The sequence below is a fragment of the Dipteris shenzhenensis genome, chromosome 30 (genome assembly GCF_047967505.1).
Source record: "Dipteris shenzhenensis isolate YYH24624 ecotype China chromosome 30, Dip_SZ_1.0, whole genome shotgun sequence".
Classification (NCBI taxonomy): domain Eukaryota; kingdom Viridiplantae; phylum Streptophyta; class Polypodiopsida; order Gleicheniales; family Dipteridaceae; genus Dipteris; species Dipteris shenzhenensis.
In genome coordinates this window covers 14694804-14722521 of record NC_141625.1, presented here as the reverse complement: position 1 = coordinate 14722521, position 27718 = coordinate 14694804, and the positions used below count along the sequence as shown (strand labels likewise).

The 27718-nt window shown below is 46.1% G+C and overlaps 1 protein-coding gene across 2 annotated transcripts in view; it reads right to left on the bottom strand.

Moving 5' to 3' along the window:
• Positions 1–27718, bottom strand: part of LOC147881754 (uncharacterized) — a 171526-nt gene that overhangs the window by 120937 nt on the left and 22871 nt on the right. The window contains exon 6 of one of the 2 annotated variants that reach the window (XM_087402103.1): positions 16256–16318. The exons of the other annotated variant lie outside the window; for it this stretch is intronic. Within the exon in view, the coding sequence (XP_087258229.1) occupies positions 16256–16318 (63 nt within the window). The remainder of the gene's footprint in view (positions 1–16255; positions 16319–27718) is intronic. 2 annotated transcript variants of the gene reach the window in all.

Here is a 27718-nt window from a genome sequence, read left to right as displayed (position 1 = left end):
TCTGAGCCATGCTAGGTGAGCATCTGAGTCTATCCCATGCTCACTAGTCTCTGAGCCATGCTCACTTGCCTCTGAGTTAGCATGGGTGCCATGTCTAGTTCTAGACCGTCATTACACAGTTCGATGACCGTTATTGTCATGTTCTTGGTTCCATTCCAGTAGTCACTCACCTTTCCTCCATGGGGGGATGTTAGGAAATGGAGTCAAGGGAAGGTGCATGGTGGAGAGGGAGAGATAGAGAGAGTAGGCTAGGGAGAGAGATAATGATACTCAAAGAGAGACATAATGAAATGGAAATGAAATAGCAAGAGCAATGAACAAAATGAAAGTACTCGAATGTAGACCAAAGAGCTTGTAGGCTTGATACTTGATTGATTTGACACTAGACAAGTATAGATCTTGATACAAACCGCTCGACGACGACAGGCGTTGACCACGTGTCGACATGTGTTGACCACATGTTGACCATGTGTTAACACAAGTCAGCCACATGACAGGAGGAGTTAATCACACAAGTTCATCCAGGAGTACTATCCGAGGCAACCATGTATCGACACATGTCAACCACAGGTCGACACATGTCAACCACAGGTCAACCAGGAGTATTATGTCCAAGGCGATCTCATTGAGAGCTGCGCACATGGAGAGTGAGCTTAGCACATGGAGCAGTCAGGAGTATTTACATTTACACAATGGTTCAGTGATACATTGGTGCGGTGATCCAGCTCACCTGCACATGGAGAATTTACACCATCCTGACTAGAAGAGTATATACATGTTGAGAGAGGCTTGGTTGTCAGAGGACACTCCTGTGGATCAGGGCTGGTTGATGTGGGTAGAGGGTAGAGTCAACATGGCCTGCCAGTTGAGGGCAAAAGAGGAGAAGGAAAAGCTCAGAATCAGAGATCGGAACGCAAGAGCGGAGGTATCCAGACTTCAGAGATTGATTCAGAGTTTTCCTCATTCTCTTTTTATCAGAGGGTAGCTTTCGGAGGCTCAGGAGAGACTAGAGGAGTTTCAGGGCAGGAGGGCCCAGTTCAAGTTTTACTCCCAGCTGACAATCTGGATCCAGAAGGGGGATAGACGCTCTAGAGAGTTCTTCAGGGTAGTGGGTCAGAGATACTCTTTGGACAGTCTTCATAGACTTGTGGATGAGGCCGGGTCTCTTCAGACGGACCCTCACCGTCTTGTTGAGATCACTTCTAATTTCCATTCCACTCTTTACACCGCCGATCCAGTCACCGAGGAGATGATCAGAGCCAAAGAGGAGATTTGGAGTCATGTCCCCCATATGGGGTCTCAGACAGGATGAGTCATGTTTTGGATAGCCCACTATCACTCCTGGAGATCACGGATGCGTTACATGAGCTGCCCAGAGACAGATGCCCAGGAAAGGACGGTTTGTCGCCACTTCTTTTTAGAGCTCTTTGGGATACGATTGGGCCTCATCTACTCTTTGCCTTTTCAGAGGCTCTTAATACAGGATTTTGGGCGAGACATTATGCACAGGTATGATTTGTCTCATCCCGAAAGGGGGAGACAAGACAGTCCTACGTAATTGGAGACCCATTACACTTCTAGGGACAGCCTACAAGATCCTAGCGAAGACCTTGGCTCTTCGCTTAAACCCTATGCTGCCAGATATCATCAGAGCTACTCAGACAGGATTTGTCCAAGATCGGAGTATCTTGGATAACATCTTGGGAGGCCACTCACTGGGCGAAGGAGAGTCAGCAGGAGATTGCAGTTCTTCTTCTCGATTTTGAGAAGGCTTATGACAGGGTGGACTGGGGTTTCTTGGAGGGCACTATGAGCAGGCTAGGCTTCAATGAAAGATGGATTTCATGGGTCTCCTCACTTTACTCTCACTCTTCTAGCAGGATGGTGGTCTGTGGAGGCAGAGGACCGGCTTTTCAGCTATCCAGATCGGTACAACAGGGATGCCCGCTTGCACCTTATCTTTTTCTTTTCGTAGCGGAGGCTATGGGATACTTTATGCAGGCTTCCAGTCATGGCACTTTGGGCCTTCATCTACCTATCCGGCACGAGCACGAGCTTCTGGACACTGAGTTTGCTGATGACACGGCATTGACAGTCAGAGGAGATGCATATGCGGATTCAATTGACAGCCTCAGGGGGACTTGTCAATTGGAACAAATCAAAAGACATCTGGACTGGAGATCAACAGGATACCCCAGCATGGGGAGGAGACAGAGGCTTTGTATGGATACCCAAAGGCACCTCCACGAGATATCTAGGCTTCTAGGTTGGCATGAGGTGTCCCCGATGCAACAGTTTGCCCCAGTCCTTGAGAGTATCCGAAGAAAGCTAGCCTACTGGAGTATGGCTAGACTTTCTTTGGCCGGAAGAGCGCTGGTACTCAACCAGGTTCTACTAGCGACTATGTGGTACGTTGCGTCATGTTGGTGCTTTCATGCTGACTCGATCCGTCAGGTGAGGAGATTGCTTCGGAACTTTCTGTGGAGTGGTGGTGATGGTTCTGAGGACACTAGGGCCAGAGTTTCATGGGATACTATCACTTTACCCTCCTCGCAGGGAGGACTTGGGGTTCTTGATCCGAAGATGCAGAGCAGAGCCCTTTTAGTCAAACTTCTTGTTAGAGGTTTGACTCCAGGAGATCAGCCGTGGAAGCAGTTCCTACTGCATGGGATTCACCAGTGCACCCCTAGAGCAGCAGGTCAGTGGGCAGGTAGAGTCAATTGGATCTTCCTGACGGGCCAGCATTCTCAGCCTTCCTCACCACTTGTGAAAAGGCTTATTCAGATATGGGATCATTTTCGACAGCACCTCATCAAAGCAGTTCCCTCCTCCAGAGAGGAAATTACCCGACAGCCACCTTACCATAACCCCCTGGTTCGGTATCAGGGATCTTCCCCTGGTACAGAACTTAGGACTCCCTTGGCCAGATGGCATGCTCAGGGGGTTGTGACAGTCGGAGATTGGTTCAGGGGAGGTGTGGAGATGTCAGAGGAGGTGATCAAAGATAGACACGGGCCACTTGGACAGATTGCTGCCATGCGATTACTGATCATGAGAGCTATTCCTCAAGAGTGGAGGGATATACTAACAGATCCAGCCTATGTTCATCCCATCTCTACTTGGTCAGGTTGTTTTAGTGAGGCTGGGCTATGCATTGGAGTTCGTTTAGGACCGGCACCGTTTATTAATTATGAGACGGACTCCTCTCACAGATTGTATCCCACTCAGCCCCTGGATCGACAGGAGCTCCTTTGGCAGAGAGTCAGGGTCATTGGTTGCCTGGGTAAGGAATGGGCCACAGATCCTTCCAGGGTCGACCTCTTGCGGAGCTTGACTGGGACCCAGGTGAGTGGGCATGGCCTGCTCCGGTGGCAGGCATTCGTCCTCTCCCCTTTTTCCAGTACTCGACGAGGGCAGGTTACAGGCTTCAGCAGAGAGACTCTCATCACCTACCACCTGCCTCCCAGCATTGGCACGCACAGGGACTTACTGCAGAGCTCTTGCTGAGCTACTAGACTCACTTTTGGGGCATCAGTAGAGCGAGGAAAGTCTCCTACTTCTTTGGCTCACTATACATAGGGGCATACCTGTGGGTACTTGGCTTCAGCAAATGGGTAGACCCTCCTTGTGTATGCGTTGTCAGCTTGCAGAGGAATCTAGCAAGCATTGTTTATGGAGTTGCACCAGCTCTAGAGTGGTATGGACAGGTATCTTCAGGTTGTTCTCATATGTTACATCTGAGTCCTTTCTGATGACTTGGGGCGCTGCCCTTTGGGGGAGAGGATCTGGAGCCTTTACTCTCTTTGAGTCAAAGCCAAGAGACCACGGTTTCTTCATGCAGCGTCATCAGAGACGGGGTCCCACAGAGGCCAGCATCATGGAGCCACAGGATTTACTTTTGGTACCAGCTCAGGATTCCATGCCTACTTCAGCTGCAAGGTCAGCCTGGGAGGTGATTTCCAGCATTACCCTATGGCGGATATGGTGTTCGCGATGTTCTTTTGTCCTTGGGGGCCATTTATGCACGGAGGCTGACACTCTCGCTTCCATTTGGGCGGAGATTATCTTCACTCTCACGAGTCAGTGGGAGCGGTGTACAGGCACCTCTTTGGCAGCTCGTGGGAGACTTATATCCTTCATGAGGACATGGGACTGCTCATTATTTTTTGCCCATCATAAGGGCAAATGCCCTGGTTCCGATGGTCTTACTCCTCCTTTTTTAACAGCCTTTTGGGATATGATAGGTGATCATATTACTTCAGCCTTGCAGGGCATTTGGGACTCGGGTGAGATGCCTAACTCATTGACCGAGGGACTCATACACCTTATCCCGAAAGGTGGCAACAGGAATTTTGTATCCCATTGGAGACCCATCACTCTTTTGGGCACTCTATACAAAATCCTTGCCAAGGCGATCAACATCCGATTGCAGCCCCTTCTTCCAGACCTCATCCATGATACTCAGACAGGCTTTGTGCATGGCAGGAGCATATTTGCCTTTTGAGAAGCCACAGAGTGGGCTATGCAGAGCGGGCAGAGGCTGGCAGGGCTTTCTTGAGGGCACTCTCCTACGTTTTGGATTTTCAGATGCATGGATTAGAGGGGTGGCCTCCCTTTACAGATCAGCCCACAGCCAGGTTTTGATTGGAGGGGTCAGGGGTGACAAGTTTTAGATTTCCAGATCAGTTCGTCAAGGATGCCCTTTAGCCCCCTTCCTCTTTCTTTTTGTTGCAGAAGCTATGGGTATCTTCCTTAGATCTCAGGCTGAGCTTTTTGGGTTGAGATTGCCCTTGCGACAGGAGCAAGAGCTTCTTGACTGTGAGTTCGCTAATGACAATGCTATTTTTATTGAGGCCTCTTTGCAGTCACTTGATCCTTTCCGGACAGCCTTGGATATTTTTTGCTCAGCTGCAGGGGCACACATTAACTAGCATAAATCCTTCGGCTTTTGGATCAGCGAGGAGGACACTCCAGACTGGGGTGTTGACAAAGGGGTGTTCCCGTCAGATACTTGGGATGCCAGGTCGGCACAACAGTTTGCTCCAGTACTAGAGAGTATAAGGAAAAAGCTCCTTTTTTGGAGCTCAGCCAAACTCGACCTTGCCTCAACAGTTGTGGTAGTGAACCAGGTTCTCTTGGCCACCGCCTGGTTTGTGCGTTCTTGCTGGTGTCGGTCTAGGGATTGCATCACTCAGCTCATTAGACCAATCAGGAATTTTTTATGATGTGGACTTGATGGCACAACAGATGTTGCAGCGAGTGTGAACCGGACTTGCAGTGTAGGGCATTGCTTTGTAAGGTGGTGGTGAGGGGACTCATGCCTGGGCAGGAACCTTGGAAGGATTTCTTTTTTGGACGCATTCAGGCTTGCACACCAACCTTGGGAGATGATTGGGTGGACAGCCCTCGGTGGATTTTTACTTCTGCCCCTCTAAGATCTCCTGCCTCTCCTCTCATGACTACCATCCTGAAAGCTTGGGAGAGCTTCAGGAACACTCTTCGAAAGGTTCCGCCCTCTACACTCCAAGAGATTGATAGGCAGCCGGTCATTTGGAACGATAGTATACTTGATGAGCATGGCAGACCACTGGGCACTTCTCATTACATGCAGTGGTCTAGATGGGAGAGAGGCCCCGCCTACACAATAGACACTTGGAAGGCATTTCTCAGGCTACCTGAGGATCAGAGACTGCAGTCCGTGACTCACCTCAGAGGGGTAGCACGCAGGATTCAGCAGATAGATGCAGCTATCCCGATGGAATGGACAGTTGAGTTGCCTATTACTTCCACCACTTGGATGGGAGCTTTTTTGAGGACAGCACTTCCTCTACAGGTGATCGCTCTTCGAGGTCTCGGAGAAGATGCACTGGACTTTGACGTTGGGGATGGAGGTATACTCTCTAGATCCACGGATGATATTCCTCTAGAGGTTGTCTTTCAACCTGTCACGATTGCTGGTTTTGTGGTCCATGGAGCGGGCTTGTAGTGATACTTAGACCCCAACCCTCTGCTCTTGGCCTTGGGATCCTAGGGATTGTGGTATATGGAGGTGCACCTATCAGGTGCTTGCAGTGGAACCCAGGAGAGTGGGAGTGGATAGACCATGGGCACCGAGAGAGGGGGATTCCCTTCTTTCGTTTCACTGTTGGTAATGCCAGGAGATTTCAGCTGAACAGTAGGGGTGGATTCCCTCCAGAGCCCCCCATTGGGACAGCTTCTTCATCACCGCAGATTTACGTAGGAATTTCTGGAGGAGGCTTTGGAAATCCCTCAGAAATAGAAAGATCACTCTTTTCTTTTGGCTTTCTATTCATGGAGGGATTGCAGTGAACCTATGGAGATCACGATTTGGGGCTGATCCCACTTGCCCTCGCTGTCATTCTGCAGAGGAGTCAGTGTGACATTGCCTTTGGGACTGCAGTCAGGCGAGGACTATTTGGAAAGGGGTTGCTCGGATACTCAGCATTTTTCATACTTCCCCTTTCTTCATGGCTTGGGGCTCGGTCACATGGTTATCCCTTATTGGGCCCCAGGTGTTTTATGAGGGTGAGCCTTCTTCTTGGGCACTCGCGGTCCGCCGACAGGTGATAGAACCCTGCTCTCTTCAGGATGTACCACTTACTCCCTTCAAAGCTTCTCATGCTTCAGTGGACACCTCTTGGGAGATTTTGGCTAGCATTTCCTCTTGGCACATTTGGAGAGCCAGATGTACAGAGGCCTTGGATGGCACCGAGATACACCCTTCACAGGTGTTCACGGGTATTTGGACTGACACGGTTCACACTTTGATAGCCATTTGGGCTAGCATGTAGGGCCCTTCACGGGCAGCCTCTTCTAGGACTGTATTTCTTCGTGTTTGAAAGGGTTCCCCCTTTTTCTCGGAGGTTTCTACCGGATTGAGATGGCACCATCAGCCCCAATCCTTTCTTTTTGACTCTTGAGCTTTTCATGCATTGCATGGTGTATCCCGTATGGAGCTTGCTCTAATGGTTCTCTTTAATACTTAATAGAAGTCTATTTTTTCCACACACAAAAAAAACGACCGTACTCGTTGTACATGCAAGAGGGGCAAGCGCTGGCCTCGCACCTATCCTCTGTCCAGGCCCCCTGTAGCACACAGAAGACCTTCAATCACAAGCAACTGAAGGGATAGTAGCAAATGAGCTCAAACCTGCTCTAATTGGCATCAAAACAACTCCTAGGTGTCTTATTCCAGGCTGGAACATCTCCAAGAGGCAGCACATCCTCAAAGCAAGAGGCAGCAAGAGAAATGGGCAGCTAGGAGAGAGAGAGAGATATGCTAGTATCAGAGGGAAAGATGATCATGGGCAGGAGAGAGAAGTCTATATGGCCAGCAGTCTGCCTCCGGGTGCATGCAAGAGAGAGAAGGAACAATATCTCAAAATACGTGACGAAGGGCCATACAATCAGCCTTGGTTCGCATGCCACAGTGTTGAAATGATCACAGCCAGCAAAAACGAGCTGTACAGCGGGCTTGTACCATACGTACAGCCTTGGAATGCATGCAGCCTGATCTGTACAGCAATTTCGGTTTATTGGAAAGCGTGCAAGAAAACCACACAACCTCAAATGGCTTGCAGGGAAGCCGTACAATCTGTATCAGACCTCAGGATATGTGCCAATGATGGTGCAGCCTCGAAACACGTGCAACAGCTTCAAAATGCATGCAATCTAATCCCTATGGGTGATCATGGGGGGTGGGAGGAATCCTGTATGTCACATGAGCAGCCTCAAGGTGCAAAGCTAGAGAGAGAAATCCAAGGTAGAGAGAAAAGACAACACTCACAATCACATGCAAACAAAAGACTACCACGTGGCTCATTAAAGCCTCTAACCCCCTTACCAATGACACACTTATGCCTTCACTTGGGGTCAACTTTTTGAGCCCTCTATTCCTTGCCTTGGCCTAACATTTGGGCGTAGGAGCTACACCAAGGGATTGGACCCCCTTCTCACATCATATCTTACAGTTTTTTTCAGTATCCACGGTTTATTTGCACATAGAAAGTCAAGTCCCCGTGAAGTATCAAGGCCCCACTAGCCCCCACATGCATGTTGCTAGCCCCATGAATGACATCAAGACCTGAATAGATACGCTACCACATAGTGCTTCGATACATGATCAAGAATCCCTTCTGTAACTTGGCCAAGACATAGGCAAAGAAACATTGCCACAACGAAGAGAAGCTGTCATAGGGAAAATCCACCTTTAGTGCTATCTCAAGAATAATACCATACTGTGAAGTATTCAAACCCATATGACTATGCAGAGCATCCAACCAATTAGTAAACTTTTTTTTTTTTTTCAAGAAAAGTACTTCATTAAGTATGAATAAAAACTGCAGAGCAAGCTCAAGTGCAGGAGTACATCATGTCAAGCATGAGAAAAAACAGCTCAGAATGAGCAAACAAAAATACCAGGTGGCGGCTGAAAATGCCACCTCATCCCTGAAGGAGAGTCAGAGAAGAAAGGAGAACCCTTCCAGACTCTGAGAAAAGCAACCCTCCTAGCAGTAGCAGTCCTGGAGGTTCCCTATATGTTCGCCCAAATGGCCATCAAAGTGTGTATAGTATCTGCCCAGATATCTGCCCAGATACTAGCCATAGTCTGAGAAGGGTGAACTTGGGAGTCCTCCAAAGCCTCTGTATATCTGGCTCTCCAAATATGCCATGCTGTAATACTCGCCAGAATCTCCCAAGATGTGTCTACAAAAGCGTGGGGAGCTCTGAATGGAGTAAACGGAACATCCCGGAGGGAGCATGACTCGACAAGGTGTCGTTGAACAAAGAAAGCTGTGTCGGTGTCATGTTCCTCGAAGAAAGCCTGTGGACCAGTGAGTGACAACCAAGCAACTAGTCCCCAGGTCATGAAGAAGGGTACTCTATGAAAAATGCAAAGTATCCTAGCAACACCCTTCCAAATTGTCCTCGCCTGAGTGCACTCCCAAAGGCAGCAGTGCTGCACTGACTCAACCGCTGAGTGGCATCGAGGACATGTAGGGTCAGCCCTGAACTTGGATCTCCACAAGTTCACTGCAATCCCTCCATGAATAGTAAGCCAGATGAATAAGGTGATTTTCCTATTCCTGAGGGATTTCCAAAGTCTCCTCCAAAAGTTTTTATGCATCTTTGTAAAAATCTGAAAAGTATCCCGATGACGAGCTCTAGAGGGCCTCCAACCTTCACAACTGAGCTGGAATCTCTTGGAATTTCTGACCGTGGAACGAAAGAAGGGGATGCTCTTCTCTCGGTGCCCTGCATCTATCCACTCCCATTCCCCTGGATCCCACTGCAAGGATCTAATAGGGGAACCTCCATACAACCAAAGCCTCCAAGATCCAAGAGCCAGGAGAATGGGGTCTGGATCAAGATACCACTGTGAGTCTCTACCCATCTCCATTTATCCTCCAATCCCGACAGGCTGAAAAGGAGTCTCCAAGAGAATGTCCTCTGAAGATTTGTGGAGTTTGCCTCCTACATGAACCTGAAAGACAAGGGTATCCTCATCTGCATCCCGCAAGGCTATAACTTGCAGAGTGATACATGTCCTCGTAAAAGCCCCCAACCAGGTGGACTCCGAAATAGGCAAGTGGTCTGTATCCATCCACTCCACTGGTATGGCTTGCATCTATCTACTGCATCCTAGCTGAACTGAAAAGAAAGAGTGATATATTCCATTCAAAACGAATCATACAACAGGTGGGAGAGAAAGTACTCTATCCCTAGCCTCAACAATGTGGCAAAAAAGCCATGGAGGTGGTCTAAAATGCCACGACATCCCAAAAGGGGTCAAATGGGAGAGGACAGAGTCTTGAGTTCTGTGTTGGTAAAGCGTGCATCAAGTGAGCATATCATCTCTGGTGTGACCAACACAGGTAAACTCTGCCAAATTTCCTCTCTAGCCACATCTCTGGCCTGTGTGTCAGGATCTGCGGAAAGAAGGGAGGCATAGAAAGCTGTCGCTAAATGCATGACGGTATCCGGATGAGACTGCAAAATGCCGTCAGAGTCAATAAGCTGCCTAACACTCTGTCTACTATGTCTGGGACCAAGTGTAGAGAAAAAGTGTTTATTGACTCTATATCCAAAATGACTCCTGTGCATGAAAGGCATACTCTGCTCTTTGATGCACATGGCTTCGCAGTGTCCAATGAGTTAGCATAAAATGCCTCCTGCCACTTTGCCTGTTCCCCACTAAGGATGCTCCTGCCTCTATTGGGAATAAAAATAGAGGTAATCGACAGTTTTTTGTGAATCAGGATAAAGGCAAAGCTCCATTGGTTTCAAATGGGACTGCTTCTTCCCCTTCGCTTCCTGTTATTCAACCCTCAGCAAAAGGACCGAAACCTCTAATTGATGGATGGCAAAGTCCAAGAAAAGTTATTTCTATTCGACAACCTCCACCCCCTCGCACTTGGAATGGTGCATCTTCTAGTGGAAACTCTCCAGAGGTCAATTCAGGAATTGGGATCACATGGGCTGCCTTGCCAACTGCCAGCAGATACCAATCTCCCGCCTAAGTACCTCACCTCGCCGAGCACCAACAACGGAGGGATAAAAGTCACTGATACTGGCAAGTGCTGTGGCCACATGTGAAGGACCGGCCACCCCCCCTGCATGTGAGAAACCCAGATCTCCAACACTGCCTCTGTGAGAGTCTCATCCGTGTATAAGGCATCGGGGATCCTAATACTGTGAGATCGTCCTCTCAGATGGGGCTCTGAGATTCCATTTGTCATTTCCGAAGCTTGTTGCTCTTTTGTTGTTTCCATTTCTCGCTTGGTCATTCAGGCTGTGGACAAACATCCAGACATAGAGGGTGTGCCTAGATTGATGCCAAAGGGACAGTGCTATGGATTTCTTCCTACCTTGAGGTCACTTGTGCAATTTGGGATCTGTGTTGTTGCATTGTCACCCTGAGACGCTGGACATTGGATCATGGGACTGCCAAACCCTCTAAAGCAAGCTGGATGCCTTTTGGAATGCTTGTCAGATGTCAGTTGACACAGACACTAGGAAATGCCTTAGCCTTGCCTTGGCAATTGGGTGCTAGTGCGTGCTTGGAAATAGATGCCTATTGAAGCCAGGAATTGGCTTGGACAGTGGATTTTCTAGAGAAGCAAAGTGCAAGGGTGAGCGCTTGTTGTAAAAGCATTTTCCATTGCCATAAGAAATAAATAAATACCGAAAAGGGGCGCCAAAGAATTTGGGGCCAATCTGCGTCTCGTGTTTGGTTTCTGAGCAAGGGCATTCTAGCCTCCCTTTTAGTGTGTTTAAAGATGGTTTCTCAGTGGTATTTAGCTAATGGAAGTGCCTGGAAATGATGCATTCTGGCTGTGATTGATGTGGATGACCAGTTAGTTATAGTTTACTGCTGGAGGTCAAAGTGCAAACCCATACCCTGAATGATACCCCCCAAAGGGGAAGCTCTACGTGAATGCATCACTTACCTTCGCAATGTAAACATGGATGCAAGCAGACTCCAACACAAAGACATGGAGGCAACAAAAAATACAGGATGGCACAGAGAGGCCACAAGTGGATGGAGCAATGGGGATTATATGCTACAGATATCCTAGAGGATGAAGTAAAAATTGCAGAGCTAGCCATACAGAAAATGCTGAAAATTTATGGCAAGATCTGAGAAAAAAAATGGAGTTCTACAAATCAAGAGATAAATCCAAGGGAGAAGTACGAAATGCAGGAATACCTCTGTTAAGATATCTAGGCACATAATCAGTAAAACAAGAACTGGCTCCAAAGGCAGATGGATTAGACCAATAATCTCAAGGGAGGCGAGAACCTGTCAAATCTGTCCAACAAGGAAATAGAATATGCATAGCAGGGGAAAGTACATAGAAAAGTTTGCCTCAGCATAAGAGCCTCATGAGTCAACTAGCCAAACAAAATTTTTTTTTCCAAGAAATAGACTTCTATTAAGTAAGAGAAAAAACCCGCCAGAGCAAGCTCAAAGCGGAATACATCATGAAATCATGAGGATAAATAAAACCCCCTCAAAGTGAGGTGGAAAACAACCAAGGCTGAGGCTGAAAGTGCCACCTCAACCCTGAAGGAGTCTCAGAGAAGAAAGGAGAATCCTTCCATTCCCTGAAGAAAGAAGACCTCCTAGCTGAGGCTGCACGGGAGTCTCCCTGCATACTCATCCATACGGCCATCAAAGTATGTACGGTGTCTATCCAGATACTAGCCAAAGTGTGCGAGGGATGAATCTGAGTACCCTCCATAGCCTCTGTGCATCTGGCTCTCCAGATATGCCAGGATGCTATACTCCCTAAAATCTCCCAAGAAGTATCCATAGAGGCATGTACATCTGTAAAAGGAAGGTGTGGTACCACATCCAACGAACAGGACTCAATCTGATGACGTCCAACCAAAATGGCCCGAGAGTAGTCAAGTGTCTCATAGAATACCTGAGGCCCTGTAAGAGAAAGCCAAGCCACTGATCGCCATGTCATAAAGAATGAGGAGTGGGCAAAGTGACTGAAAATCCTGGCTACCCCCATCCAAATCATCTCGCCTGTCTGCAATTCCATAAACAATGCTGAATACTCTCCGAAGCAGAGAGACAACGAGGGCGAGTAGGGTCGGCTCCGAACCTGGATCTCCAAAGGTTCACTGCAATCCCACCATGGATAGAGAGCCAAAAGAAGAGAGTGATCTTCCTATTCCTGTGGGATTTCCAGAGTCTCCTCCAGAAGCACCTCTGCAAATCCGCAGTGATATCAAGTGTCTCCCAATGAGGAACTCTGGAAGGTCTCCAACCTCTATTACTGACCTCAAATCTCTTGGTACTGACCGTGTAACGAAAGAAGGGGATGCTCTTCTCTCGATGCCCTGCATCAATCCACTCCCACTCTCCAATGTCCCACTGAAAATACCTAATGGGGACTCCCCCGTAGAGCCAAAGCCTCCAAGATCCGGTGGAGACTAGTCGGTGGTCTGGGTCGAGGAACCACTCTGAATCTGATCCCTGCACCAAAAGACCTACAACCCTGATAGGCTGAAAAGCAGACTCAAGCAAGATGTCCTCTGTGGATCTGAGCAATCTGCCACCATCCTGCACACTAAAAACTAAAGCATCCTCCTGTGCGTCTCGAAAGGCCAACACCTGAAGCGGAACACCGCCTCTCGTAAAAGTACCTACCCAAGTGGAACAAGTGAGTGGCATACCATCTGTGTCTACCCAATCCTCTGGAAGGGCTGCCTCAATCTGCAAGATCCTCCCTCCACTCCCTCTAAGATGTCCTGTCAACTGAGATTTTGTCTCCTCTGGAAGCCTGCGGAAAGCTTTCCAAGACCCCAAAGATGATGCAGGTCCCCTCTCCCACTTGGACCACTGCATGTAGAGTGAGGCTCCAGGTGGTCTGCCATGATCATCTAAAATACTATCATTCCACATGATGGGTTGCCTATCAATCTCTTCTCGAGAGGAAGGAGGAATCCTCCAAAGAGTACTCCTGAAACTAGCCCATGCTTTCAGAATGGCAACCATGAGAGGGGACGAAGGTGATCTGAGGTGTGCTGTGGTAAAGATCCACCTAATACTGCTCATCCAGTCTCCTCCTGAAGAAGGTGTGCACCTCTGTATGCTGCTAATAAGAAAGGCCTTCCACAGTTCCTGCCCTGGCATAAGTCCCCGCACCACCAACTTGCAAAGTAAAGCTCTGCACTGTAAATCTGAATCAATAATATTAAGACCCCCTTCCTGTGTAGGGAGGATGAGGATCTCCCAAGCCACCCTGGCTAAGGCATCTGCTATGCCATCAAGCCCACTCCAAAGAAAATTCCTGATCAGTCTCTTGAGCTGAGTAATGCAGTCCCTAGAACAACAACAGCAAGAACAAACAAACCAGGCCGCGGTCAAGAGGACCTGGTTGACCACCACAACTCTAGAAGCAAGATCCAGCTTGGCTGAGCTCCAAAAAAGTAGCTTCCTCCTGATGCTCTCCAACACGTACAGGCACACCCCTCTAAACCCAAGTGAATCCTTTTACCTTTGAAGACATTGAAGCTAGACTAAAGAAGATGGCTAATGGCAAAGCCTCAGATCACATGAAGATACAAGCTGATTTGTGAAATGGACACGAGACCGAGCAAGAACATGGCTCTCACACATCCTAACACATGCTCTACACCATCGTCTTCCTCAGGAATGGCAAGAAAATTGGGTCCAGCCGTTACACAAGGGTGGAGACAAAAATTCAGTCACAAATTACAGAACTATAATGGTCAGCTCTACATTGGCCAAGCTCTTCAATACGGTGCTTGAAATGAAAATCAGCTCATGGGTAGAAGAGGCCCAGAAAAGGGCCACTGGACAAGTAGGCTTTCGCAAGGAGCACACGACAGCCGACCACCTTATTACCTTGAGAGTCCTCATGGATGAGTGCAGATCGAGAGGACGCACTTTATTTTGTTGCTTTGTGGATTTCAAGAAAGCATTTGACACAATTCCAAGAGGAGGACTATGGAAGAGAATGCAAGCAATAGGAGTCCCATTGGCCTTGAGAGTAGTTATCTCTCGTATCTATGAAAAGGTATTATGCCGACTCAAACAAGCACAGGGTATGTCAGATGTGTTTAAGAGTAATATGGGAGTGAAGCAAGTCTGCCCTCTATCACCTACCTTGTTTGGAATATGCATTGATCAACTGGAGGAACTCATCAATGAATTTGCAACAGAGGAAGGGTTGCAAGGACCGCAATGGGGACTATGGACAGTGCTATTGTTGCTATACGCTGATGATGTAGTTCTTTTTGCATATGATCCAGACTCTATGCACAAACTTTTACAAGTGCTCAAGAATTTCTGTAGGGAAAGTGGGCTGCAAGTGAATGTCGGAAAAACAAAGATGATGGCAGTCTGTACCAATCAGCCAGAACATCCCCCTAAGATCACCTTTGATGGACAGATTATTGAGAATGTCAGCACCTTCAAATACCTAGGGGTTGATATCCCGGCAGATCACAAATGGTGGCAATGTATACACAGAAGGATGGACACTGGCTGGGAAATGGTGGCAATGTTTGAGAATGATTGCAGGCACACTGACACCAAGAACTGGAAAATTCGAAATGTATTGTTTGATGTATATGTAGTACAGACAGTATTATATGGAGTGGAAGTATGGGGAGGCAGTATTTCAGCCTCTACATGGAATGATATTGAGAAAATGCAAAAGGCTTTCTTACGGCAACACCTTGGTGTCAAACCCACTACTCCATACTCAGTACTTCTGTTGGAAATGGGAAGGAGGCCGATTGAATTTCATGCACTGATCAGAGCTATGCAATACCTAATAGAGGTGCAACAAATGCAACCTGATAGGTTGCCTCATAAAGCATGGAATTCCAGCACAAAGCTCCAAAAGAACCACAAAAGTAAGATCATCTGTACAGGATGGGCAACCAACATAAGAAAATGGTTCAGCAGATGGAAAGTGGAAGCATATTTGACCATGCCGCCTAAAAAGGTCACCATGCAAGAGTTTCAACTGTCTTTACTGAGCACTTTGCAAACTCACTGGCTGACAAGTGAAAAGAGGGTAAAGCTGGAATATTACCAAGACAACATAAATCCCACATGTTGGTCTACATACATGTCCATAGAGACTCATGCTTAGCCTTATATTAGCACACCTATCCCCCTTCTATATCGCAGAAACATAGCCAGGTTTCGTACCAAATCTCATACATTTGCAATTGAGAAGGGAGCTTGGATGCATCAGCCCAGCCATGCTAGAGTCTGTACCCTTTGTGACATGCAGACAGTTAAGACGGAGGCACATGTGGCTCTACAGTGCCCCCGATATGCACATATCAAGGAGGACCACCAGCAAATACTGGAGAACTCCGCTCAGCTGACATCAGTTCTCTCTACTGCCTCTCCAGCAGCATTGGGATCTTTTATCACTCGTCTTTTTACCTGGCGTCAGGAACTCATAGACTCCTGACCCCTCTCCTTGAGGAGACTCTATTTTACATTGTATTGAGACGGGTCCCATGGGTCATTTTTGGCCCCCCAAGGACGTTAATAGACTCTACTTCTACTTCTTCTACTTCTCTCTCTCTCTCTCTCTCTCTCTCTCTCTCTCTCTCTCTCTTTTATTCATGTGTAAGAGCCGTAATATGAGAGTGTACTATGCTATACATACGATATTGTGTAAAGTTTCTGCATTGGGGATGTTAGATTAAGGGAATATGAAAAGAGTACCTCATCTAGAAGCTGATTAGAAAGCCTTCTGCCTGAATAAATATGTCTTGCTTCTCTTGCAACCTAGATTAACATTGACCCAGTTTCATGACTAACATGTGCAACCAATCATGAAAAAGAGATAGTATATATTTTGAAAAGAAGCAATGTAAATTCCCTTTTCAAGGGGAATTGACCTTTTGTAGGACAGAAGAGTAGACGAATGCATTTTGGAAATGTAATATGAACTGTGTGTTAAGAACATAGTACAAACTCAATGGACCATAGAAGCTATTAAATATTTGTAACTTATTGTGTCTCTAAATTCTTGTACATTAATGCAAAATCACGAATACAAGCATTTTGAGATTGGCACTCAAATGGTGCATCCAAAAAGCATGCATTTCCCATCATCAAATACTAAGGGACAGAAGCCCAAAATTAGATATTGTTTGTGAAAGGCTCAACCAGCAGGGACCTTGCAGATGTCCTAACAAATTAGATACCCTCTGGAAACAATCATGGTTTACTACATCTAATATTATTTGTTGGTGTCATGTACATGGTCTCTAACCAATTTAGGAACATATCGATACTTGCTATTGAAGGCACATGGTGGAGAAGGAAGAGAGAGAGAGGTTAGGCTAGGGAGAGAGATAATGATACTCAAAGAAAGACATAATGAAATGACTAAGCAATGAACAAATGAAAGGACTCACATGTAGACAAAAGAGCTTGTAGCTTGATACTTGATCGGTTTGACACGCACACACACACATATGGACACCAATGCATATGGGATAACTCCCAATGTGACACGTGGCATCCATACGACACACTAGACTAGAACTCACACTAGAATACACCAAATTGACTCATCTTGACTCCATTTCCTAATACCCCCCCTTGGAGGAAAGGTGAGTGACTACTCGAATGGAAACAAGCACATGACAATTATGGTCATCGAACTATGCAATGACAATCTAGAACTAGACATGGCTCCCATGCTATCTCAGAGGCAAGTGAGCATGATATATAGACTCAGAGGCTCAACTAACATGGCTCAGAGGCTCATCATACATGGATGCGTGGCCTGTTGGAATATGAAGCGAAAGCAAGTAAAAAATGAGTGTACTAGTGGTTTTATAGTCTAGTGAGTCCTAGACATGCCACGTGTCATATTGGGAGATATCCCATAAACACTGTGACTTTCTAGAGTCTAGTGGCACACTATATATTGTTGTACTTGTCTATTATCTAATATATCAGTCAACATCAAGCTATCAATACATTGTGAGTATTTTGGTTATTACCTTGCACTTGTACTTTCCTTCCTTTCCATTTTGCCTTTCATTATGCTTTTCATATTTCCATTCCGTTCCTAGCTAGCTACCATGTCTCTTCATGACCAACTCAGAGGTCTAGGAGACTAATGTACCAACATCCTGGAACTCACATGCCAGGCCTGATAAATAGACCTATCAAAGCCAATACATGGCTTCAACAGTACATCCCCCTCTTGGCTCCAGGGACTGATTAGGGACATGGAGCCAACTACCATAAATATAAAAGCAATACATCATTTTAGGAGGACTATCCAAGGTAGAGAACCTTATTGACTCAACACACATAATTTATTCCATCCATTTTTTAAAATAACCCAGGGCAAAGTACCCAAAATAGAACACGCTTAGAAAATATATGGATCATCATCTCCATCGTCCTGTGGAGGGAAAGAGAAATGTCCGATTTCAGCAATAAGAGCATAAACTTTGTCGAGGGTCGTCATCTTCATTGTCACTTGTTGCGGATGCAACCCAACTGGCATGATCCTTAGTTTGTTGTTTGGCAAGCTTCTGGTAGCATTTGTCCTCCGTATGACCAAGCTTGTTACAAAAGGTGCACTTGCAAGCTTGAATGGCCTTGACTTTCCATGTGTTGGTGTAGGCCTGGGTTTCCATCTGCTAGTGCACGCAAGAGCCTCTGTAGTAACTGAAGAAGAGATTGGAGAATCTTTGTTCTGGTGATCTTTTTCGAGAAAGAAGATGAAGGAACATGTGGCAAGCTATCTCTAGGAATGAAAAGGAAAGATTGCAAGCATAATGGAAATGAACTCAAATGGAAGTAGGAAATCGCAATGAACCAAAATACTCACATGTAGATCGCTTGATGTTAACTGATATGAAAAGACTCAAGACTAGTACAAGACTATGTAGTGTGAGCCTGTAAAATCTAGAAAGTCACAATGCATATGGCATAATCTCCCACATGACACGTGGCACTGTCTAGGACTCACTAGACTATAAAATAAGTCCAAGGGACCTAGTACACACAAATACACTCACTTTGACTTCGTACTCTAACATCCCCCCATGAAGAAAAGGTGAGGGACTATTGGAATGAAGCCAAGAACAGAACATGACAATGAAGTCTACTGCTCTGTGCACCCCAAGTAGCTCAGAGGCCCAAATGAAGCATGGCTAGCTGACCAACACATCGGTCTAGGGAATGCACCAACATCGTAGAACTCAGCCAGGCCTGATAGAGAGACCCATCAAATCCAATAGAAAGGCTCCCACAATACATCCCCCCTTGGCTTCATAATAGGACTTGGTAGGAAGCCACACACTACTCATAAAGGAAATAAAGCATCATTTCAGTAGGACTATCCAAGGCTAAGAACCTTTATTGACTCAAGGACACAAGAATCATTATTACAAGCAGTTTTGGGAGACTACCCAGGGCAGAGTACCGAAGCACACATAGAATAGATCAGAAACAAAAGTCCCGATCATCAGGTACATAGACCTCTGAATGGAGAGAGAGATCTCTGATGTCGGCAGTGAGAGCATGAGTCGGTGTCAAAGCATCAATTGTGTCCAAGCTTCCCACAGTGATTGCATTTAAAAGGCTTGAATTTGCCTTTGCCCTTGGAGTACAGTGCACCTAAAGGAGAAGGCTAATCAAAAAGTAGTCCAAATCTCTTCATTCAAGCTACAACTGCTTGTGAAGTCTAAACGATTTCATTTTAGTCTCTCCCAAACGAGCATCTAAATCTAAATCTAGTTGATAGGGCAACGCGCCATTTAAGATAGATAGAATTATCGCAATACTAGCAGGCCGCAACTTGGACGAAAACTTCACAAGGTGAAATTTGCATGTCCGCTAATACGGCAGAAGCATATACCTAGATGAATCCAGGAACATTCCCAAACTCATCCTCTAAAAACACAACATAGTGCAGTTTCATGAGGAGCAACTGAACCTTAGTTTGCCAAGTAGGGAATCCTTCACCCTTGAACTTCTCCACGAACAGTGAGTTGGAGGAAAGAGACGTCATCATGAGAGAGTTGGAGAGAGAGAGGGAGCAGCAAAAAATTGAGGATAGTTCAGCTCATTTGGAGGAGAAGAGGAAGAGAGCAACAATGGCATGCATCCCGTAGGCAATGAGCAGCAATGGCATGTGTACGGGCTGGTACGGTGCAGCAAGCGGGGGGCAGCAGTCCCGAGAGCATTACGGAGGCTTGGCAAGCAGATTGTACAGGATTGTATGGGCCGGAACAGTCCATACAGACTGTACGGATTGTGTGCGTCACAATATACGGCTGGTTTTGCAGCTGATGGCGAGGCAAAGAAGCAGCTCTTGGCGAGGCATTTAGAGCTGAAGGGGTAGTTGATGGTGAGCAACCATGGTGAGGCTAAAGGAAGGGAGGCTCTACCTTGAGGAGAGGGGAGCTTCCATTTGCGGGCTTCTCTCATCCTCTAGGTAGAGCAAGAAGAAGAGGAAAGTGGAAAGCAGGCTCTGATACCACATGAAGGCACATGGTGGAGAAGGGAGAGAGAGAAGAAGAAGAAGAAGAAGAATATATTATCGTCCTCTGAAGACCAAAACCGGCCTATGGGACCTGAGCAATACAATATCACAAGTACATGAAAGCTCCTCCCGAAGATGGGAGGGTGGAAAGAGAAACCACCTTCTAGGATTCAGGTGGATTCCTATGCTTGAAGAGCTTATACACAAATGTTCCTAAAGCTGAAGGTGACCCTTTATGCAGCAAATCAGCCAGTTTGTTATGTCCCTCAAGGAGGTGATTGAACTCTTCCCTAATGTGTGCATAGTGAGGGCATATCATTACCATGTGTTCTTCTGTTTCAACCATACCTTGATCACATAGTTGGCATATTCTACTCTCCCTTGGCATCTTTTTCCATCCCCCTGTTTCTATTTGCAGCTGGTGTGATCGGGTGCGAAGTGAGGCTAAAGCCCTCCGTTTATGCACTGCTATAGGTGTACATATGTACTTCTGCGTTGTTGTCTCCCTTCCTGTATAAATTGACCAATATTCGGGGTTGATATATGTGCGATAGTACTCAAATTTATCTTTGTTTTCTGCTGTTTGCCATTTCCTGTGTAGTGCATTCAGCAGGTCATAATGAAAAGCCTCTTCATCAATCTCCTCTGAAGAGTAGTTTAAATACTCTTCTACTTCCCACTTCTTGAACCATTTTTTTAGGTCCTGTGCCCATCCGGATGTCAAAATCTTGCCCTTGTTTGTCTTTTGAAGCTTCTGACTTTCATTCCATGCTCTCTTTGGTAGCCTTTCATTATCCATGCACTTGACCTTTGTGATGTATCTGAGTACTCTCTTCAGAGCATGTAGCTCTATGGGTATACATCCTGTCTCTAGGAGTAACAAAGAGTATGGTGTAGTAGCCTTGATGCCCAGGTGCCTCCTAATGAAAGACTTTTGCATTTTCTCTATCTCATTCCACGTTGATGGAGATATACTCCCACCCCATAGAGAGGGTAGGCTAGGGAGAGAGATAATGATACTCAAAGAAAGACAAAATGAACTGGCGAAGCAATGAACAAATGAAAGTACTCACATGTAGACCAAAGAGCTTGTAAGCCACTGAGCCCCATGTCAAAGAAAACCTGAGGCTGCGGGAGTCTCCCTGCAGACTCGTCCATATGGCCATCAAGGTATGTATGGTGTCTGTCCAGTGTCTGTCCAGATACTAGCCAATGTGTGCGAGGGATGAACTAGCCAATGTGTGCGAGGGATGAACCCGAGTTCCCTCGAATGCCTCTGTGCATCTAGCTCTCCAGATATGCCAGGCTGCTATGCTCGCTAGAATCTCCCAAGAGGTATCCACAGAGGCATGTACAACTGCAAAAGGAAGGTGTGGTACCACATCCAAAGAACAGGACTCAACCTAATGATGACGAATGGCCCGATAAGAATCAAGTCTCTCATAGAAAACTTGAGGCCCCGTAAGAGAAAGCCAAGCCACTGAACCCCATGTCATAAAGACTAGGGAGTGAGCAAAGTGACTGAAAATCTTGGCTACCCCCCTCCAAATCATCCTCGCTTGTCTGCAATCCCATAAGCAATGCTGAATCGTCTCCAGAGCAGAAGGCAACGAGGGCAAGTAGGGTCAGCTCCGAACCTGGATCTCCAAAGGTTCACTGCAATCCCACCATGGATAGAAAGCCAAAGAAAAGAGTGATCTTTCTATTCTTGTGGGATTTCCAGAGTCTCTTCCAGAAGCACCTCTGCAAATCCGCTGTGATATCAAATGCCTCCCAATGAGGAACTCTGGAAGGTATCCAACCTCTACTACTGAGCTAGAATCTCCTGGCATTACTGACCGTGTAACGAAAGAAGGAGATGCTCTTCTCTCGATGCCCTGCATCAATCCACTCCCACTCTCCAGGGTCCCATTGCAAATACCTAATGGGAACTCCCCCGTAGAGCCAAAGTCTCCAAGATCCGGAGGAAAGAAGCCGGGGGTCTGGGTCGAGGAACCACTCCTTTTTGCCTTTTGCTGTGGAGTCGATTCAAGATTGCTTATGGGAATGCATACAAGCAAGGATTATTTGGAGGGGGGTATCTAGTACTCTTAGTATTTTAGTCCATTCCTTATTCTTCATGACTTGGGGTGTAGACATATCTACAATGATATGGTGTTGTAGGCCATAAGTCAAGTACATGGTTGACCAGTACTTGGGTACTATATATACCAAGTACTTGTATTGTTTCATTTGAGCATTTGAAATGGAGTTCACTTGTATTCAATTCTTGTTCTCTTGTGTTCACGGCTCTTCTCCATTCTTGTTCTTACATGAGATATCAAAGCATCTGTCACTAGAGTCCATTACCGTGCTTGCTTTCAGACTTCCGCAAGCTTGGTGCTCTAGTTTTGTTCTTGGTTGCCCACCTTCTATTCCGTTTCAGCTCCCATAGCTCGCATTTGACCCGGGCAGCCCACATTTTGCTCCAATTCAGTCCGGTGTCTCGTTTCATCGCTAGAAACAGTCCAGCGGCCATTTTTTGACTTTTTGAGGTCCGATTTTGACATTTTTGAAATTTTACAGCTTCCCACAAACAAACAAACCTATCCTGTGCCATTTTAGACGAGGGAAATTTGCACATTTTTGTCCGTACGGTTATACGGACACCCACACGGCCAAACGACTATGTACGGATAGTTGCGCAACAGTGCCAGGAGTCCGTACGACTTGTCAAAAGGTGATTCTAAGCACTTTTCAGCGTTTTTTCTCAGATCTGGACTTTTTTGAGGTCCGATTTTGACATTTTTTGAAATTTTACAGCTTCCCACAAACAAACATACCTATCCTGTGCCATTTTAGACGAGGGAAATTTGCACATTTTTGTCCGTACGGTTATACGGACACCCACACGGCCAAATGACTATGTACGGATAGTTGCGCAACAGTGCCAGGAGTCCGTACGACTTGTCAAAAGGTGATTCTAAGCATTTTTCAGCGTTTTTTCTCAGATCTGGACGTTTTTCAGTTCCAGAACAATTTCGGGAACTTCTCTTGCTCGTATTGCAAGTGCACTGCAAGGTACATTGTTCATTTGCAATGTTACACAGCTTGAGCCTGTTTTGAGCATATGTCCGTACAGTCCGTACGGATCTGTCGACTGTGCCGCGAGTCCATACGACTTGTCAGAACCTGAATTCGAGTCCGTACGACTTGTCAGAAGGCAATTCGAGCAGTTTTCCATTTCTTTTCGGTCTTTTTGCTCAAATCTGAACTCTTTTCCACTCCAGCCTCTCCCGCGTGTGTTCTAGCAGCTCCAGGCTCTTCTCTACACGTGTATTGTGGTGTTCAGAAGTACTCCCGACAGCTTCATTCAGCTCCAAGCAGCTCACTTCAGCTCCTTTGTCATCTACAGCTTGCCCACACAATCAGTGGACTGTTTTGCAGGTGTTTCAAGCCAAGGTGCACTTTCAGTAAGTGCTTTGAGCTGTGTATTTCGCTTCACGACTGCTTTTTGCAGCCATACTCTTGCACTCTAAGGTGCATTTGCAGATACTCTACAATGTTGGGCAGATTTGCAGTTACTTTACAATTGTAAATGCTTTTAAGCTCCGTTGGATGCATTTGAGCACTCGTGGGTGCGCTCTTTTAGATTTGGGTTGTGCATTTTCAATTTGGGATTGCATTCAGATTGCAGCAGAGTGCAGTGATTGGTTGATGCCATTTTTGCAGTGATTGCATTGTGCAGTCAGTGGCATTTCAGAGCAGCCAGTCATACTTTGCATTTACAGCCAGTATTAGTTTGGGATTTGCAGACACATTTGCAGCCAGTTGCACTTTTGGGACTTCCAGTTCTTTTTGTAGTTACATTTGCAGCTTTTGGGTATCCCATTTTGCATCATGTCGACTCTTTCAGACAATTTTGGCACTTTGTCCGAGGGTGACAAGCTTTATGGACCAAACTATGCCTTGTGGTAATTTATGCTTAAGAACATCTTGGTTGGTAAGGGCTTGTGGGATATTGTTAGTGGGGATGAGGTGACAGCAGGCTCATCTACATCCAGCGCAGCTTCTTTGGGTCAGACTACAGGCAGACAGCAGACTGCTACAGTCCCTCCTACTAGTCCCATAGCATCGATGGAGGAGCAGAAGAAGTTTAACCGCCGCAGTGCCCAAGCGATGTTTTTGATTGCCACAAATGTGAAGAGGCACATTATGACGACTATCAAGTCGTGCAAGGATGCAAAGGCAGCATGGGAAAGATTGGAAAACATGTATCATGTTAAGAATGAGGCAAGGGCCATTGCCTTGACAAATCAGCTCCAGGATCTCGAGATGCAGTAAGGCCAGGCCATCACTGATCATACTGTTTGGATCACTGATCTACGTGATCAACTCGCAAATATTGATGAGGAAATAAAAGACAAGAAGCTCGTCTCTATTACTCTCAATAGCTTAGGGCCCTCATATGGCACATTCGTCACTTCATTGACCATTGTTCTCAGGCAGCCCCACTCTCGTTCGATGAGTTAATTGGGATTTTGTTGCAGGAAGAGGAGAGATGCTCAAATTTTGCCAAAGCCTCTCGTCAGGGTGAGCAAGCGCTTGCCATGGGTGCAAAAGGCAAATTTCAAAAAAAGTTTGAGCCAAAACACAGCCATACAACTCAGCCCAAGGAGGGGAATGCAAGCAATTCAAGCAAGAATCAAAAAAAGGGCAAAAGCAAAAAGCTCGTCTCTATTACTCTCAATAGCTTAGGGCCCTCATATGGCACATTCGTCACTTCATTGACCATTGTTCTCAGGGCAGCCCCACTCTCGTTCGATGAGTTAGTTGGGCTTTTGTTGCAGGAAGAGGAGAGATGCTCAAATTTTGCCAAAGCCTCTCGTCAGGGTGAGCAAGCACTTGCCATGGGTGCAAAAGGCAAATTTCAGAAAAAGTTTGAGCCAAAACACAGCCATACAACTCAGCCCAAGGAGGGGAATGCAAGCAGTTCAAGCAAAAATTTAAAAAAGGGCAAATGCAATTATTGCAAGAAGCCACGGCATTACATCGCAGAGTATCAGAAAAGGATTGCCAATGAAAAGAAGAGGCAAAGGGATAGCTCTAGCAGTAATTTTGTTGCCCTCACTAAAACTTATGCTTCAAATGCACATGGTGAAGCTCATCTTGCCCAAGGTGATAGAGATTTTGTGTTTGCTGCATTTAATGAGAAGATGGATGCCAGGGGGGATTTGAATGCTGAAAATCAATCAGGAGATGCTTCCCTTGTTGCAAGTGATACATGGTATATCGATAGTGGTGCTACTAAGCACATGACTCCTCACCAAGAGTGGTTTGAGAGCATCACACATGTTCATGGCAGACAGGTTACATGTGCCAATGATGCTTCTCAAGACATCATCGGAGTTGGGCACATTCCCATTCAACTTGATAATGGGAAAGTTAAGTATATCCGAGATGTTTGGTATGTTCCAGATTTGACGCAAAATCTGATTTCAGTTTCAAGCATTGCCCATGATCAACATATGTTGGTCGAATTTCAAGATAATAAATGCAGGATCAAGGATCCAAAGAAAGGGTATGAGGTTGTAGCAATAGGCACATATGACAGAGGCTTATACAAGCTCGATGCTCAGCCTTATCATCAGAAGGTATTGGCTATAGCAAACACTTCCCAGGCTGATTAATGGCATGCCAGGCTTGGACATGTCCATCACAGGGCATTGTCCTACTTGTGCAACAATAATATGACTCAAGGAATGCCAAAATTACAGCAACCAGCAAATGAAGTGTGTGAGGGGTGTGCACTTGGCAAACTGCATCGCTTGCCATTCAGTAAACAAGGCAAGAATTGGGTCAAGGCAACCAGAGTGTTGCAGATAGTGCACAGTGATGTATGTGGCCCCATGACTATTCCCACGCATAGAGGAGCAAGGTACTTTGTGACCTTTATAGATGACTTCTCCAGGTTCACATGGCTTCTTCTGATGAAGAAAAAACCTGAGGTGTTCTATTGGTTTCAGCAGTTCAAAGCTATGGCTGAGAACAAAACCAATTCTAGAATTGGAACACTCAACTCGGATAGAGGGGGAGAGTACATGTCACATGCATTCCAGGGATTTTTGAAGCAGCATGGGATTAAACATCACTTGACATGCCCTTACACACCACAGCAAAATCCACTCCCTGAGAGGAAGAATCGTACTCTCATGGAAATGACGAGTGTATGCTGAAATTCAAGAGGGTCTCAAAGGCTTTTTGGGGAGAAGCAGTGGTGACAGCCACTTATATTCAGAACAAATGCCCTACCAAAGCTTTGGTTAATGTGACTCCATTTGAGGCTTTGTATGGCTTTAAGCCAAAGGTTAGTCATTTCAGAGTTTTTGGCTCAGTGGCATATGCTTTGGTTCCAGATGCACATCGGACAAAGCTTGATGACAAGAGTGTCAAATGCATTTTTGTGGGGTTCAGGGGATTTAAGCTTTATAATCCTGCTGCCAGGAAGGTAATAATCAGCAGAGATGTTCTCTTTGCTGAGAATGAGTGCATGCAGCCCGCTAGTGCAGACTTGCCACCATACGATGGCACCCCTTTGGACATCATTCAGTTTGAGGATGATGAGACGGAGTCTCTTGATGCTTCCCCTTCTACTTCTCATAGTTCAGATGGCTTGCCACATGTTGAGGATGGCTCTCCCTCAAATCCACATGTTGAGGATGGCTCTCCCTCAAATGTTTCAGACTTGCAACCAATTAATGAGAATAGACAGCCTCATGTTTGGAGGCATTATCAACGTCGTGAGGCCACTAAAGAGGTTGATGCAGTCCCAAGTGGTACAGCAAAGAAATCTATTCCACGTTGGGCAAGGTTGACCATTCAAGATGCTAAGGATCAGCCTACTTTAGGAAAAACCAGGGCCAGCACTCAGGAAAAATAAAAAAAATGTCAATTTTGCTTTGATGACCTCAGTGATGGAAGCTGAAAACGAGCCTCAAATCTTCAAGGATGCTCAGCATAATCTGGCATGGCAAAAAGCTATGGAACCTGAGATGAAATCCATTGAGAAGAATGCCACATGGGACTTGGTTGATGCGCCCATTGGAAAAAATGTGGTTGGCACGAAATGGATTTATAAGATGAAATACCATTCAGATGGCACAGTTGAGAAATACAAAGCCTGTTTGGTTGCCAACGGGTATGCACAAGAGGAGGGGATAGATTATAAGGAGACTTTTGCTCCAGTGGCCAAGATGACCACCATTCGCTCTGTCATCTCTCTTGCTACGTTTTATGGTTGGTCAGTGTACCAAATGGATGTCAAGACTGCTTTCCTCAATGGAGATCTTAAAGAGGAGGTCTATGTACATCAGCCCCAAGGTTTTGAGGCAAAGGGACAAGAGCACAAGGTATGCAAGCTCAGGAAGGCTCTATATGGGCTGAAGCAAGCACCTCGTGCGTGGTATCAGAAGATACATCAGTTTTTGCTGTCCCAGGGCTTCGTCAACACTCATACAGACCCAAATCTATATGTTCTGCAGCAAAAATCAGAATTGGTCATGTTGGTACTATATGTGGATGACATCATACTCACTGGCAGTGATTTGCAGCAAATTACAGCAGTGCAGTCCGCTTTATGTCACAACTTTGACATGACAAATTTGGGTCTATTGCACTATTGTCTTGGCATT